The 18275-nt window shown below is 37.6% G+C and overlaps 1 protein-coding gene across 2 annotated transcripts in view; it reads left to right on the forward strand.

The window, feature by feature from the left end:
- The first annotated feature begins 324 nt into the window (after positions 1-324).
- CHCHD3 (coiled-coil-helix-coiled-coil-helix domain containing 3) overlaps positions 325-18275 on the forward strand; it is a 177563-nt gene continuing 159612 nt past the window's right edge. The window contains exons 1-2 of one of the 2 annotated variants that reach the window (XM_075208547.1): positions 325-515; positions 2548-2668. In XM_075208547.1, coding sequence (XP_075064648.1) covers positions 435-515; positions 2548-2668 — 202 coding nt within the window. In that variant the 5' untranslated portion in view covers positions 325-434. The remainder of the gene's footprint in view (positions 516-2547; positions 2669-18275) is intronic. The other variant, XM_075208548.1, reaches the window with a different exon arrangement.

An 18275-nucleotide genomic window follows, 5' to 3' on the forward strand; every position in this document is an offset into this window, starting at 1 on the left:
GGCAGAGAGAATCCTGTCCAACCGAGCAGCATACTCATGTCAAGCCCAAGCAGCAAAGCCAAGCTACAGTACAGACAGCAACATCCAGCTTCCATTGCAGAACAGTGACAGGAGTACTATTAGTAATGGGGGAATCAGCCGCTGTCACGGTCAGGCACGGTCACATACAGCATGCACAAAGCACACATGAGACATGACACCAAAAGCACTTTTGAACTTGCTCCTAATGAAACTTTTCGCCTCCATGTTGTCATGGCAGCCACTCACCAATAACGTGCAAGCATCATATTTTGTGGGCGGGCCGTGGCTAGTTGCTACCAATGAGCAGCCTTGTAGTTGATGAGCTACTACCGGCCGCTGTCTCCTTGCTTCGGCCTGTGCTGTGTGACCCGGTGCTGTCCTCAGGGTAGTGACCCGAAGCCCGGCTGTGTGACATGGGAGGTAGCGGGAGCACCAGGAGAGTCTCCTTCGAGTCTGACGAGAATGATAACATCACGGTGGTGAAGGGGATCCGGGTGAGTGAGGGCATGTAACATTGACAAGGACATGCTCACACATGGGATACGGGCTACTCCTGCTCACCAGTCCCTGTGTATCTGCCTGTGACACCAATATATCTAATGTACACACTGATAGGTCTTTATATTATAGTGAAACCTCGAAACCAATTGTTCCCCGAATTGTATTTATTTATTTGCCTCTGGTGTATTTACCTCACATTGCCACATAATTCCCAGCTACTGTGTGAACATATCTGTAATTACATACTGTGTCATGTGTCTATACATGTAGTAGAGCAATGATAAGTAAAGACCATTATAGCTGCATGTCTGCAGCTAAAATGTAAATTTAACATGGATGTACTTTTCTGCTTTCCTGATGTGACCTTTCACAAGGTTGACTTATGTCAGCAAGGTCGTCAAATTGGCTTCTATAAATGAATGCAACTAAGTATATTTGTTTGTTGTTAGACAGCAACATATGACTTACCCTTGTAGTACGTGAACTTTGTGATATTAGTGTGATCATAAACTTTAATGTAGTAAGTAGCATGGCACTGTATGTGTAACCAGCGTATGATATAAACTTTGGCTTATATGGCAAATATTTATTATTAAACACCAAACAAATTTCATTTTCTGTCATGTGCACCCACATAGCATAATATTAATAAATAATTAAAAAAACAAAACCCTAAGTGTTGTTGCCATTATAGTTCCCAATATTTAAAACTGTTGTTCTTTCAAGGTCTTGCACTTCTCTTCTGTAATTCCTAGTGGTCTTCACTGCTTTTTCCCCCTGTGTTTATTGTGTTGCCTTAGTATTTTGGAAGTGTTCAATTCTTTGGGGAAAAAAATCTAAATATTTATAGTGATTCTTAATATTTAAAAGGGTAACAAAAATAATAGTAGCTGCAAGATAATGAAAAATGTTTGACTTAAATAAATTAATAACATTTTTATTATTGTTATCATTTAATAATATATCAATGTAAAAAACAAACAAACCCTTAAAAATTTAACTTTTTGTCTAGAGGATATTGTAAAATGACATAATCACATTACATCAAGGGGTATATTTAATAAACTGCGGGTTTGAGAAAGTGGAGATGTTTCCTATAGCAACCAATCAGATTCTAGCTGTCATTTATTTAGTACATTCTACAAAATGCCAGCTAATATTTGATTGGTTGCTATAGGCAACATCTCCACTTTTTCTAACCCGCTGTTTAGTAAATATACCCCCAAGTGTTTATCTGTTACCATTGCTCCAATGCTGTCACTGCAGACTTCAACTTGCAGGGTTCTTGAGTAACAAAGCAAAAACTGGAGCGCAAAATGTAGCAATACCATAATGTACCACCCTTGTCAACTGTTCCAGGCTCCATTTGATAAGCAACAGTTCGTCTGTTCTTCAAATTCTCTCACTCTGAAGTGATGTGCTCATAACCACAACAAGAGGCAAGAATTAATGAATTGGTGCATCCTACATATAACGAAAGTCATGTCTCTAGTTAAAACACACCTGCTGATTAAATTACACAATGAGAAAAGTGGTTATTGACCAAAAAAAAAAAAAAATTGTCATTGTGGACATTGGTAGAGCTGGTGTAATAAGATTCTTGTAAGAGTCTTGTAAATTGACGTGGGTACTGTTGGCATAATAGTAGATTTTTTTGGCCTGTGGAAATGTCATACAGGTCCTCTGTAAATACTGTTTGTGCAAAATGAGGAATCTATTTTCATAATTTTTCCATCTCCAAAATAGCTTTTATGGCAGAAAAGGATTCTATACTGTGCTACCAGCTTTCCAGTGTGTCTAGAAAGGATCCTAACTAGTGTGCTGGTGACCCGAAATTAAAATTTTCAAGTCTACCCTTTTATGTTCATATGGTTTGCCTTCATTTACTTCAAGTCTTTTAGGGAAAGCAGCTGTTCTGTTTCTACATATTTTAATGTAGTGTCCTTGTAAACGTGTACAGTAGTGCAACTGTGGGCATTTAATGCCATTTTATTAATATTTCCTTTTTTTTCACCTTGTTAATAGCTGTCTGATAAAGTTATAAACCGTATGAGAGATCCAATTTCTCCTGCTTCCAGACCACAGCCAACACCACCTCCACAGCCAAAACTTCCCATTGAACAACCCGTTGCTACTGGTTATGCAGGTATGCTTAAAGTTAACAACTGAAAGTTGGAAAAAACTATTGAAGATGCATTTTTATTCGGTTTTAAAGTCGTTGTCTACTCATGTGATGGGTATTTTAGCCAAAACACACTCACATGTTTCCCACTCTTTCTGGTCTCCCATAGATGTTTTTTTCCCTTCTGTTCTTCAAGGTATCAGTTTCAGAATCCATCAACACGATGGCAGCACCTATTAGTGTTAATACTTGTGTCGCTGAAAGGCATTATATTTAGTTAATATTACTTTCAATATTCTTTTCTGTATTTTCATTATTTAAGGTGCTGAAATGACGGTGTTAATGGTGTACATACATGTGAAACGATGAAAAGTATTTTGTAAGTGACATATACAGAGAAAAGCCATAAGAGTATTGCAATTGTATTTATACACACAAAATATATTAAAAAAACATGTGGAGGGTGTGGGAACAGGTTACGAAACAATGCTGGGACTGAGTTGGTACTCAGGGTTGGGGTTGTGAGATTATAACTTGTAAATGAAGTTTTAAATGAACCAAGGAGGCTATGGAAAGAAAAAAATTTCTGCCGACATTTTCTCCACGTAGTTGTGTTATCAGCACACCATGTGTTGTTTGAAAAATTTTAAGAACACTGCCACTCTAGGGAAATGGGTATAGATCCGAAGTTTTCACGATGGTGTACATGGATGACTCTTTAAATAACTTTCACCTAACCCCTGCAGCTGTGTTTTACGAATATTCATCACTTATTAAATTTATGTTGTCCATCAACATATAAAAGTCAATCAGATGGAACCATTCCTAAATTAATGGAGGAGCCTCTGTCCTCCTGAGGATTGGGATGAAACTTTTAGCAGCATTATTCAGTAGGAGTTTCCTATATTTAGGAGTTGGGATGTTGAAGAGCACAAAGAGATAGAAGCCAGGGTCAGTAGTAATCTTAATCTGAGTTATCTCCCCAGATAGTCTGAGGACTTCCCTCCAGAAGGGGGGTGATACACAGCCCCACCAAATATGGAAGAGGCTGGGTTGCCTCTCCAGCAGAATAGGGACTCCCTCAGGAATTATTCGTGAACGTTTCATGGCATATATACAATCTACTCGCGAGTTTATACAGTGTCTCCACTACAGGTGCACAAAGGGATTATTTGAAACCCTTTTTTACATCTGGTATAGTCCACTGTTGCGGCTAAGTCTCTTTCCCATGCATATGTCTAGCAGCTTTTAGAGTTAAATCTTCCAGAAGCAACTTATAAATGTCTGTCTGTCTGTCTCTTAAGCTGGGTACACACTACACTGTTTTCCTCCAATAATCGGCTCAAACAGCCAACATACGACCACTCGTTCAAAAGTCGGGTCAGTGTGTGCAGTGACACGATGGTCGAAAGTCTGCCCAAATGGACGATTATCACCTCATTTGGTTGGTCGTACCGTTTAATATTTTCGTTCCAATCTCGTTTCCACTGTGTAGTGTGTATAAACTTCCGACCGATCCACAACAGTGAGTACGAAATTACAGTCATTGCTCACGACAACATGACTGTAAAAAGTCGCTAAAGGGACGTCCGCTCTTCCCTTTATCGTCCTAAACAAGGCTAGTGTGTATGCGGTCCATGGACCGAGCGATTGGACCATCGGTCACATGTAAAATCGCTCGGCATAAAAAGTTGGCCGAAATTTCTGTAGTGTGTACCCAGCTTTAGTTGGGTAAAATCCCAGACCTCCAGAGATCATTACCTCCCATTATTCATCAACTGGCCTAATCTGCTGGTATAGTCCAAGACTACCAAGTATTATTTCATGATGGTAGCTTGTTGTTTGCACCCATAGACCTTGGCCTACTGTCCCCTCAGGCAAAGCCTCTGATAACCTTTTGAAGATTTGCGAAAAACTAGGAAGGAACTTCATTGGTACCATTTATATGATGTATAGAATGTTTGGAAGTACATTTATTTTTATGATATCAACTCTACCCTGCCAGTAAAACCTCTTTGTTGCCAATGCACTCGGGTATTTTGGATTCTAACTTGAAGTGTTTTATATTTCAAATTGAATAAATGTGTATTGCTTTTGGCCATAGTGATCCCCAAGTAGTGAATGTGAGAAGAATGCTACTGAAGTGAAAAGGCTGCCTGAAATCAATTATATCACAGGTTCCTGGACCGACATGTTTAAAGCAAAAGATTTTGAATAGTTAATTTTGAAGTTGAACGAATTTCTTAAATTCTCTCACTAGTATTTTGGCAGTGTCGTAGTTGAATCAGTTAGTATGTCCAACAGGTCATCAGCAAATAGAGCCAATCAGTATTCTTTGTTATCTATTTTGAACCCATTTATATGCTGGTTTTGATGAATCAGTCTGGCCAACACTTCCCTACATAGTGGGAAGATCAGTGGTGACAACCATGTCTTGTGGCATACAAATAGTACCAGCCTTGGACAGTACGCCTTTGATCCTAAATATAGTTGAACCGGATCTGTACAGGGATGGGATTTTATGTCTGCAGAAAGACCCAAGCGTCCGAGCACCCCTCTCTTGAAATGCCAGTCAACTGTAAATAGGAGTATTGTAGATGCCCTTGTTTTCAAATAAGATGGATAATATCTATAATTAGTGATGTTGTCTCACAGTTCCCTTCCTGGTATAAAACCCACCTTGTTATGCATGTTAGTAGAAGTTTAAGACTTTTGGCAATGAGTTTTGCAAGCACTTAAACATATATGTTTGATATTGGGTGATAACTAGCACACATAGATGGGTTGTTACCTTTCTTCAGTATATGGCCTCTAGAAACAAACACTTTGTCAGATATCTCATTAAATGCATGTAAGGGAATGGGAGACAATTTTCCCTACAAGTTTAGTAATAGAGAACCAGTCTGGACCAGAGCTTTTCCCTTGGAGTGAGGTTTGTATGGCCTCATGTAGCTCAGCTAATGAAAGAGGCATTTCTAATGCCTGTCTTGTCTCTTTTGAAATCTTTGGGAGCTGTATAACTTTAAGGTACAATATCTCTCTCTCTTTTTGGAAAGGTCTCCTCCTGGAAAACCAGTGTAGACAAATTATGAAGTTTGGACTAATTTGCATGAAAGGATTTGGCTATGTCTTTAGCAATTTGTCTCACTCATCCCTTATCACCTTTGATCTGTATGTAGGTCAAGGAGCTCTGCACTCTGAGAGCTTTAGCCAAAGTATGCCTGATTTATCTCCCCACCGTAAATATATATTACGGGCAGCTTCATTTTATTGTTTAAAAGTTTGTTTAAAGTCCCTACTGTGGACTGCGGCCCTTTATTTTGGGTAAAAGGACATCACTTCTAACTTCTTTCTGTTCTTTAAGAATAGACCCCAGATGGATACGCTTCCCTTGAATGTTCCCTTGAATGACACACTTGCAGCTTTAAATAAACCTAAGTACCTTTTTGGTTTCTTAAGTTGGTCACACACCGTTGTGTGATATAAAAGTGGCCTGTAGCGTATGTTGCCCCAAAAAAAGCAAGATGCTTCATAATAATCTGATGATATAATTATTGGGCATGTCTGTACATGTTGTGGGAAGATCACTACTATTGGCTTGTGTGTGTGGTCATCTTGTGACAACACTGATAGAGCATGTGACAGGATGGACCACCTATGCCACCCTGTCTGTTGTTGCTGGGAACCAGCTGGGCTTACTTTGCCACTGTTCCCTTTCATGATCCCAAATGCGCCCTCTTGCTGCAGTAGGAGAGGCTTATAATACTGCCACCACTGAATTCCTTTATGGTGCTCAGAACCACGTTCTTTCTGGTTAACTGTCACTGCTAGTGTACTCCTGTGGGCTGGTAACTTCGGACCTCTTACTATGGATCCGGAGTGCTGTGGATGGATCCTCCCTGGCCTATCTCACTGACCAGAGCTGCAGGTAGCAGGCAGAGCGGTGGTATTGGAAAAGCTTGGGTCCAAACCTCAGAATCAGCCGTAGAACGGATTAGATTTAGGGTCTAATCGGCAGGTCACAGGATTACAGCGATATTGAAGAACTTGTCAAGCAGGTCTTTGAAGCAGATTGATATTTATTGCTCAAGTGTCCTGACAAGGACAGTCCCACTGATTTAAGGTATCGGGGTTCAGGTCTGATTTGAACATCATAATGATACATTTCAGTGTACAAGTCAGTGCATTTATACCTGTCAGACAAATGCTATTTTTACCATCAGGATATACTCTATTTACACAAACATAGATTCACATGCATTGCAAAGCCACTAATATTTATACTTGGCTAAGAAATTCTTAAAAGCCTTGCTGTGATTTCCTGGATCTTATTTCAGAAGCAGAAGACCCACTAGCAAGTCAAAAGGTCTGACTGGCATGAAAACTTCAGACAGTCGCCGAATACACATTCCCACAGAACAACAAACCCCCCCCCCCCTCCCCCCCAAAACAAGCTACTTCCCCAACATCACAATACACCAAAGGCTTGATAAACACAGGCTTATTGTATCCGATATATACATCAGAGATAGGCATATCCTATAGCAAGGTATATTTAGTGCATTTTACTAAGTACCCAGAAACTGCAAAAAAATGATGAGCTTCTTCTGACTTGAATCCATTAAAATAGATTAATACATGCATGCTGCCTGACAAGGAAACCAACAAAGTATTGCTATGTATATTCACCTACACGTGAAAATAGAAACAGAATCACTGGAAGCATTTTTACTCTTGAATTAATTACCTGTGAATGGACCCAAGTGATGTAAAGGACATTTGCAGCACTGAGCAATTTAGTATCTAAATATGACACATTCTTCTCCATACATACTTAAAGAGCCAGTAACATTTGGTAACTTAATTTATTTCCAAAATCCCTCTTTAACTTGTACCATTCTGTAATTTGTATAATAAGCATAAAATATATTCTATCACTAATATTGGAGATGACTGAATCAATTCGGCCAAATATTAGAGACTAGTAGTTGCCAAATTATTTTATGAATTGCTCCTGATTTGACACAATCAATGACTGTCCTCTGGAGAATCAATCCAGTCACAGTGCATTGAATGTAAAGAAGCCAGTATCAAAAAGTGTCACTGGCTTATAGCTTTATAAATAGAATCTTACAGCCTTTTTAGATGATCATTCGTCCTGGACTGTACTAGAAGAAAAGGTCTGGGTGCTCTTGGTAACTGTTTGTTGCACAGACTGCAGTACACCATGTATACACACTGCAGTTGCTACAGGACTGTGTAAATTGTACTGCAGCATTGTCTGCCTGATTTATCTTTACCTTTTTTTCTTTTTCTTTTTACACATTTTACAACTTAATTACAACACACTGTCTGGTACAAAATACAATTTTCTTTCTGTACTTGCCATTAATGTCATTATCTATCTATGTGTATGTAGATACACACAGGCAATTCATTGTGATCTCAACTATGTAGTTAAACACACTGTCCACTACAAAACACAAGTGTTTTATATACTTGTCATTAGCTCTTAGTTCTCTAGTTGTAGTAATACATTCGATGAAACAATTACAGCAGGAAGCATTGTAGCGCATACTGCTTAAATGAACACTTAGCAAAAATATAATTCCTTTAAGTAATGACTTTCAAGTTTATTAAATGTGTGTAATAGGAAGAATTGATGATTTGTGCAGAGCCAAGATGGAGTATCTATGTGGTGTTATTTTGTAATTAAATCTTTAATTGATTTATATGCTAATATTTTTACAACAAAAAGACCTTAACCTATATGTGGTATTACTATGGCCATAGTCAATATTTGGCTTTTACATCTCGCTGGGTGTTTCTGCTAGGTCCAAACAAACCCTTTTAAATAAGGAGAAATTGAAGCATTACCATCATTGCCACTTTTCATTTACTGAATTTGGACCCCAAAAAATCCTGGCTTCTATATATATTGTGGAATTAAGAACAACTCCAGACTATTAAAGATTGGAAATGTGACATCTCACAATGGCTCCTCTATAGCAGATGGAACAGGTTTTTGAGCCTGCACATCCACTTATTCCTAGGACACTGGCACCGCATAAATTCTGGGAAGGGTGCCAAATGTTTAGGACAACTGCTGCAGAGCCATCTTTCTTTACCTGGAATGTACTGCTTATGTCCAGTAATATTGTATCAATGGAAGTAGCATTAGGGTTGTGGTTTACTCAATAAAGAGGACAAAACTGCAGAGGCACCACTAATCACGATAGCATTTGGATGAGCAGTCTGTCACATGGCACTATATGGGCAGGATCTACAGCCATCAACACATCCACTTCTGTCACAGATAATATTTGCAAAGTGAAGTGAATTGGTTCATTATCACTAGCAAGAGTGTTGTTGAAGTCTCCATACTGCCTCAGACTCGCAAGTAGGACACATCAGTCTCTGCTGAAACCATCACTCTCAAAACTGGGATTACCTGTCAGGTCTAGAAATCCAAGATTGCTTGCAAGAAACTGAATCTGCTGTGTGACTAAATACTCGCAACAGTGTATTCTGCATGGCACTCAAGCTGCCTGACCTGGTTCTCTGTGTTCACACCTAGCGGGCTGGGGGAGCATGTGGTCAAAAGCCAAAAACTCCTACTTATTCAAACAAACAACTTAACTAAAAAGTGTTATTTTAACCGAATGAACTACTAACTAATGGAAACTAACAAATAAGTGTATGCTTTTTGTTTGTTTTTTATTAAGATTAGTCAATCTATTTCTCTAAATACAAAAAAACTTAACTCCATGCTGGAGTGAGAACAAAAATATTCCCCATGTTTACGATTTTTATAGATTTATTGCACTCATGGTATATATAATGATAAATATCAATTTGGAATAAAAGACCCAAAAAACAATACCAACCTATATATTGCTAGTGACCTTCTTTGCTCCACTGCCCTGAAGGTCACTAGGTGGGCAAAACATTGGAACACACTGCTTGACACTTTTGTAGATTAAACTTCATTTTTGATTGAAGACCTGTGAGTGCTTTCCACACTTGAATTTCTTTCTTACGTCCTACCTCTATTCCTCTTTACTTTCTATAGCAGAATTGCAGTTTCATTACATCATGTGATGCCGAAAATAAGTATGTGGCTCTGTATAGTTATGTATTAAAAGGCAAACATGATTCCTTTATTTGCACAGTATTACTATATTACTTGTTAACTTCCCATCTCTAAATTAAGTAAAAGAAACGCTGAAATAAACCTTACTAACTTTAAAGCACCCTTCTCCTACAGAAATTGTAATAGCCGATAGGAAGCGGGAGGCACAACCAGGCACGATTCGCTGGCAGAGATAAAAACATGGCCATTAAGCTGGGATTTATGCATTTTGAGGCTAATTTTGGGCAAATTGTGGCCAAGTGAAGTCTGGGGGGATTAATACATTGCTAGCGAACATGTAGACTGACAAGGACTCCTGTTTTAATTTACTTTCTGCTGAAAGTGCAACTGAATACGTATGTATATCAAGAATGTAGTCCTTGAAATAATTTGATTTATTTTAATACTCACTATTTCCTCTTGGAACAATCTGATCTATAGTATTCATGGAGGCACATAAATTGCATAGGGGACAGGTTTATAGGTTCTGTCTATCCAAGTAAGGCTGTCACTGTAGTGTATATGTGTGTTATGTGTTTTTTGTGCATTATTTGACTTGGTCTGCAGTTTTAATATGTGTTTGAGATTTCCCTTTGGGTTTAATAGTAATGAATGATTGATACCATCAGGAAGCTTCTGTAAGCTCATTGTGGATATTGAAATAAAATACTTTTCTGTTCCCATGAAAAACTATTTAGAAAGTGTTGATTTTATTGTAGTTAATTTGCAGCAAATGAAATTGTATTTAATATTTCTGATATTGTTTTTCATACAGATATGATATAAAAAAAATTATTATTTTTGGAGAGACAGTTCTCAGTTTTTATTTTATTTTTTTGGGATGTAACTGTATTTTACCGTTACTTCACTTCCTCAGTTTAAATTGAATGTCCCATTTTCTTATGCTGCAAACAATAGGTACTGTTACTAACTTGGTAATTGTATGGTCTTTAGCAAAGATAGCTTGTGTCAGGCTATATGAGTGAGTTATCAGAAGTGATATCAAGTTGCTGTGCAAGATTATTGTAGAAGCCCACAAACTGATTCCAAATAAATAGAAATTAGAAATGTTACCTTAATTATTTTCCGACATTCATAACATGACTGTTATTTTTTTTATTTTTTTTTTAATCTTGTGTACCTTTTTAAATAGGCAGCTTCAATTGTTATAACACTAGTGAGTGCAAATATCCTGAACTGCATGTAATTCATTGTGACTTGCTCGATGTTGCGGGCTATTTGTTTGTTTACTGCTTTTTTTGTTTGTTTTTCTCACTACATTCACACTTTCTTTCCTCCCATATTTACTTTTTTTTTAAACTTTGTGCATAGAAATTTTTGATATTATAGTGCCAGCATGTGTAAGGCTAGGTACACACTGAAGAAATTTCCGACCGATGTCTGAAGGTCTGATCAGTCTGGCTATTTATGCGTACAGACTGACACAATTTACCTTCAGATCTGATCCTTGTTCTGGTCCTCTAGTCTTCAGAGAATGACAGCACAATATTCATTCATTCATTATTGTCACACTGATTAAAACCACCTTGTTATAGTTATCCACATGTCCTATCGATTTTCGTTAGCTTCTGTGACTCTGAAATGAAACATTCTGGGACCAATTCAATTGCGCCGAGAATAAGGTGGCGTTAACACTATTACCGTTAATATGGTAATTTTAGCCTGGATTTCATCTCGCAGCTCAGGGAGCCGCGAGTAAAAATCCACCGTTAAAATTACCGTATTAAGGGTAATTATGCGCAGTTTTAACGTATTAACGGTAACACTGTTAACGCTACATTATTCTCTGCACAATTGAATTGGCCCCTCTGTCTCAGATCGAACAAATGAATTATTCCTTCTACAGCGGGACATTGATCGCTAGCATCGGCTGAAAAGAGCCCGACTCTGTAAACTCTGGAGATCGTGAGCATGAGTACATAAACACATGATCGGTTGGTGATTGGTCGGAAAATATTAAACAGTACGACCAACCAAATGAAATGATGATCAGCACTTTGGGATAACTTTAGATCGTTGTGTCAATATACACACTTTTGGAGGTTTTTTGTGCAATCATCGGCCCAGTGTGTACCTAGCCTAAGAAGCACTTTATAATGAAATTGTTTACTCATTCTCATCAGTCCTTGCCTGTAGGTAATAAAATGGGTGTTAATAAAATATTTATATGTGCAGGTAATAAAAAAAATAACTGTTAATGCCCATACACACGTTTGTTGAAGAACACTAGTTAAAGTGTAGACCTTGTATTTTGTCCGCACCCTAATAGAACGTTAGAAGCAAATTTACAAAGATGTATCAAAGCTTACATGCAGCATAGGTGTGTTTGTTTAGAACCGTGTTGAACTTCATTCTATATGTAAGAAAACAATAATAATTTAAGTATATATATATATATATATATATATATATATATATATATATATATATATATATATATATATATATATATATATATATATATATATATTTTTTTTTTTTCTTATTATTATTTCGTTTGTATGCTCTAGTAACATTCAGTTAATTTCTGTTTGAAATTTGCCTTTTGTGGATCATAGTTCTCCTTTTAATGTTTATTTAATTTTATTTTTTCTTTTACAATTTTGTTACTACTATCTTTTACTGAGTTGACTGCATGCAAATATGTAATCTATTTGAATGTATTTTTGGAGAGCTCTAAAATAGCTACCAATTTTCAGGCAGGAAATGCAGTTTGATTTTAGAGGTTGATCTAAAGCTTAATTTGACTGTATAGTCAATGCCATAGATTTCAGCATGAGAAGGATCTTTCTTTCTCCATCAGTGACAAGTCTCAGGATTTTGAGGACCTAAGAGCTCCTGTTAAGGATTGTTTGCCAATCGCTTCATTGTTCTAGAGAAGGGTTTCCTTAATGCTTGATATCTGCAGCTGCTGAGTCCTTTACAAACTCGCACATCAGGCACATACTTCAACGCTTTCCATTGCTTTTTATTCCCCATATGTTCTTCTGTGTAACTACACAGAAGGCACCACTCAAAAAATAAAACACAAAATACCATGAAGCATTTGTACTTTGCTTACTGAATGAGTAATTATTTTGTTCTCCTTCTGCACTGCTTTATTTACAACATTTATGAAAATGTGACCTTTTTACATTTTTGGCAAAGATAATGACTTGCTGGCATGCCTTCATACACTTTTCTCAATAATTTTTTTTCTCTTCATGAATTTAGCAGAAAACATCAATTTACTAATTTTGCTTTATCAACTATTTACCATATGTACTCTATTTATTCATGCAGTTTAAAAAAAATAAAAAAAAAAAAATACCATACCATGGCTGTCTCAATATTTATTCACACATACATAGCACATCTATTGGTTAAGGAACTAAGTGAACAAAGAAAAGTACTGTAACAGAATAAAAAAAACTACTTAACTGGCCACACAAAATAGGTATGTAAAAATATATCCTATGATGATGGTAAATGACAGCCCGCTGTCTAATAAAGTGTACAGTGTATATCCTGTCCTATTATTGTCTCAGGCTTGAAATGTTAATCATTCAATTTTGTAGACAGCACGCTTTACTCTCAAGTTAGAGATGGCAAGGGTGGGAGGACATTACTTCAATTGTCACTTCTAGTTACTTTTTAAACCAATGAGATATATTGTAGATGAATTTGAGAAGGCTGCAAAGGAATATTTACAGCAAGCACAGACTGATGCTTAATAGATAGAAGCAGGTCATGAAAAATACCTTTCTTACCCTCTTCTACGTGGCAACAAATATATGTGTGTAGTCTTTTTTTTTTTTTTTTTTTTAAAGTTGAAATTCTAACCTTTGGAAATAATGCTGCTTTTAAGATGCGCTCTCATTTCTAAATACATGTGCTCAGGGCCAGACTGGCCATCGGGCACTTCTGGCAAATGCCAGAAGGGCCGATGGCTAGTTGGGCCGATCCGGTGGGGCACCATGCCCGCCCGAGCAGTGCAGCTCACTGCGCACTGCTCGGCGGAGGGAGTTCAGTGTGATGTGCGGTCATGTGATATTAATCACATGGGACGGCACCTGTCACATGGTGCGTGTCCCATGTGATCACTGGCAACAGCCGCACATCACGTTGAACTCCCTCCGCCGAGCAACAAGGTAAGTGTGTTTGGGGCTGGGGGCTGTGCGTCTCACTGAGGGGGGGCTGTGCGTCTCACTGAGGGGGGGCTGTGCGTCTCACTGAGGGGGGGCTGTGCGTCTCACTGAGGGGGGGCTGTGCGTCTCACTGAGGGGGGGCTGTGCGTTTCTCACTGACTGGGGCTGGGGGCTGTGTTTCTCTGAGGGGGGGCTGTGTTTCTTTAAGGGGGGGCTGTGTGTATCACTGAGGGGGGCTGTGTGTGTCTCACTGACTGGAGCTGGGGGCTGTGTTTCTCTGAGGGGGTGTGTTTCTCTGAGGGGGTTTATGATAAATGTAATGTTTTATTATAATGTATGTATCAATGCCCCATGTTGGCCACACCCACAAAATAATGTAGTCACGCCCTTTTCGGCAGCTTCTTTCATGCTTGAACTGAAATGGGCCCCTGTATTTTAAATGCAAGGGCTGATTTTTAGTCCCAGTTCGGCCCTGCATGTGTTAATGCACTTGTGCTACCATAGATAGGAGCACCAACCATAGATGGTAGCTTCCTGACATTGATACTACTGTAGGTATAGCCATTACTCTCTGATCTTACACTTGATGATAGAAAGAGGTACCAATATCTTTATGTACTGTATATGTTCTATATGAGAGTACATCATACCTGTATAGGAGACTCATACATTTAAAAAGTCAGATAAAAAATAAAATACACTATGAAAACTGCGTCAAAGAAGAGAGTGGTTTCCTCTAACAATCAATTGAATGTTTGCCTGCATTTTCTAAGCTGCACTAGTAAAAACACTCTTGTTGCTAAGAGCATTGCCACCGTTCTCATTTCTGCTCCAGTTTTTTATGAATATCCCCAGACAGCGTTGTTTTTCAGTACCTGCCAAGATTCAGATTTTTTTTTTATTATTAGAACAGGGCCTGTGAATAACAAATAATTTACTTAATGAGCAAGAGGATGTGCTGATGACCGTTGGTTTTTCTTACCAAAAAAATAACTCTTGTAGCATATCGATGGCATACTTAATAGTCGCAGATTTTACCAAGTAACCCGAGAGGCAAAACTTTCTGTATTATAGGAGACAAACACGGTGGTTACAAACTTTTTTATTAAAGACTTGCATGCAGTTCTCAAATTTTTGAAGTGTTGTGTATAAAATCTCCAGAATGGGTATTACAGTTGATCCATTCAGTCAAAAAGTGAACCCAACTGTCAACAACTGGAATAATTGTTTTACATTATATAGTTATAGCAGTTATATTACTGGAGTAGAACATTTTACATGATATGTAAGCGCTGCAATATATTTCTGGTCCTATTGCTCTCCGCTGTTGAGGCACCCGCTATAGATAAATGACATTGTATATTTTGCAGAACTTTGCCGAAGGTGTAGCTGATCCATTTGAGGTAATTTAATACAGTGGCTATGCATATTGCAAACTTACAGGCAGCTGATTTTAGTTTTTAAGATGCTTTCAATTACCGGGTGTTTTTATAGGTTATCTTCCAGGATAACACTGCTTTCTCTTACTTATCACTATTGCTGAAGCTTATTTTGGGGTAATGAATTATGTTTGATTGTTTACAAATAACCCCCTGTTTTTTCTTATTATTCCATTGACAACTATGTAAGGTGCCCATATACTGTATTCTGCAATTGTCATGGCTGCTTAAAGCCTAATTGGCTGTAAAACTACAGCATCTATGGGACTGAAAAAAGCCACTGACTCAAACAAATATCTGATCTGGAGCCATCAAATATCATTTTGGATGGACGGTAAATGCAGTTGAGCAGTGGTTGCTAAACATACACTTGTATGTCTATGACCAAATCTGACAGAGATCCGGCCTCTTGACGCAGAACTGATCAAACTGTGTATGACCAGCTTTATGTTGGCCACTCATGCTGTGTTAATTCAGACTATTTCAGACAAGTGGTCCAATATTGCTGCAAGTATGGCCCCAAAATCACTGTGATGCCTGATAATATCCTATTATCATCATGTTGGTAAATGTGGGCTAATGAGGCCTCCAGTGATATGTTTGCTTGGACTAGGCGCAATGCTGATGAGTCTTATCCACTTTGGCAACCCTCTTGGTGGGGCCAGCTTTAGCAATGAACAGTAATATGATTTAGATCTACACAGTAATTGCTATATTCATGACGTAACCATTACATTCATATAATTGTCATTGACATTACTCATTGAAGCATTTATTACATTTTGTATCTTTATGCAGGTTCTCTGAAGAACTAAATAAACTTCAGATGACAAAAACCTACATTCTTAATTTCTTTATCTTAAAAATATAAAAGTGAGTCGGTATTTAACAAACAAAAAAAATGCTAGGTTTGTGTAAAGCACTGGAAAAAGCCTGGTATAAAACACTTTATTTTTATTATTCCTGCAATGTCTTTTAGTTGTGTCTTCCTGGCCTAGATGGATGAAATAGCTGTCACTGATATTTCTTATCAAGATCCAAAAGCTCATATATTGCTTTTCACCCATGTGGAATTCATAAACGTGCTTTGTCTTTGTGGTGTGCAATAAAGCTGTGACACGTCCTGCGGTCCTTATTAGGTGGCACACAATAGAATGAAGATTATTTGCATATTATGCGTCTCATATTGAAATGAAATAAAGAAGCAGATTAATCATGAAGAAGCAATAAAACCAAATAATAAACTCTTGCCTTAATGCTGCTAATGCTGCAGGTCGCCATACAGTTTGTAATTGTGTGCTTTCTGACTCAATATTTATGATTATTAGTGTGCTGTTAAGACTTTTCTTTTCAACATCTTAATTAATTTTAATGTCTGCAGAGCTGCTTCTACCCTGCCTGCTACTGTATTCAAACAGATGGTAGTGTCATAAAAGGCCTTCAGGATCGCTGTCCTGTGATTCGAAGTTCATGAATGTATAAATTCAGTCCAAATTTGAGCTTTCAATACATTTATACAATATATACATACACACACATATATATATATATATATATATATATATATATATATATATATATATATATATATATATATATATATATATATATATATAATTTCAGTTACTTGTTATGACAAAGTTTAGGATACATATACATTGGAAGCCATAACCAGTTTTTTGCATAGTAAGGAAATGGAGGAAGGAACTTGGTAGGGAAGAGGTTTAGAAATAAGTCATGGCATTATAGGATTGAAGAAAAGAGAACGTCCACGTCAGACCATGATGTTAAGCCCCAGGACCCATCCATTCATAATAGTTTTCCTGCACACCATGTATAGAGTCAAAAAAACGTAAAAATATTACCAATTTAGGAAAATCGGTGAGTTGAAACATGAAACTTCTTTGTAGCGCCATATACTTAACCAATGTAACGAGTCTAATTATGTCATCCATGGACATATCGGTCATACGAAACCATTTCTTAATTTATTGAGGAGGCTGTGACTTCCACTGGATAGGTATTAAAGCTCTAGCAGCAGTGTTCAAATGTTTCAGTATTATACCTTGTGTATGTCCCCACGATTAATACCGTATTTCCCCATGTATAAGACGCACCTTTTTCCCAAAAATTTTGGTTCTAAAAACTGGGTGCGTCTTATACACGGGTAGTAGCACTTACCCTGCCAGATGATTCCTCTGTCTGGTAAAGTCTTCTTTCATCTGTCTGATCCTGATGCTGGAAAGCTGCTTAAGGTCCTCTTCGAGATGGCCGGATAACCTTTCAGGACCTTTCAAAAAAAAAAAAGAGACAGCAAATTAAAAAAAATTATACTTTTTTTTTTCCTTATTTAACCTGGAAAAAGTAATCCAAAATACACTAAACTTCACACTTCATTTTAGATGTATCATTTTCATTGCAACACAAGACCTGTATAACTATTGTAAGGGGGGAAATCATTTCCCCCTGAAGTAGCGCAGCGTTAAACCCATTACCGTTATTAGGGTAAATTTAACCCGGCATTTTGAAGCCGGTGTTGAAACTACTATAATAACTATATTTAAGCGCACTATTACCGTAATGACACTAAGGGGGTATTCAATTGTTAGCGAGATCCACGGAAAAACGAGCGCTCAAAATATATTAGCGTTAATACGGTAATATGCGCGTAAATACCGTTAATACGGTAGTTTACTCAATTACCGTATTAACGCTAATATTTTTAGAGCGCTTGTTTTCCGGGGAGCCCGCTAACAATTGAATACCCCCCTTAAAGTGCGCAGGCCGCGTTACTTTTTACAATAACGAGGCCAATTGAATTCCCCCCCTAAGCGTTCATTAGTGAATTTTAACAAGCAGACTTATCAGATACTGATGTATCAGAAATCCTAATGAACATAATGATGAAAGTT

The sequence above is a fragment of the Mixophyes fleayi genome, chromosome 4 (genome assembly GCF_038048845.1).
Source record: "Mixophyes fleayi isolate aMixFle1 chromosome 4, aMixFle1.hap1, whole genome shotgun sequence".
Classification (NCBI taxonomy): domain Eukaryota; kingdom Metazoa; phylum Chordata; class Amphibia; order Anura; family Limnodynastidae; genus Mixophyes; species Mixophyes fleayi.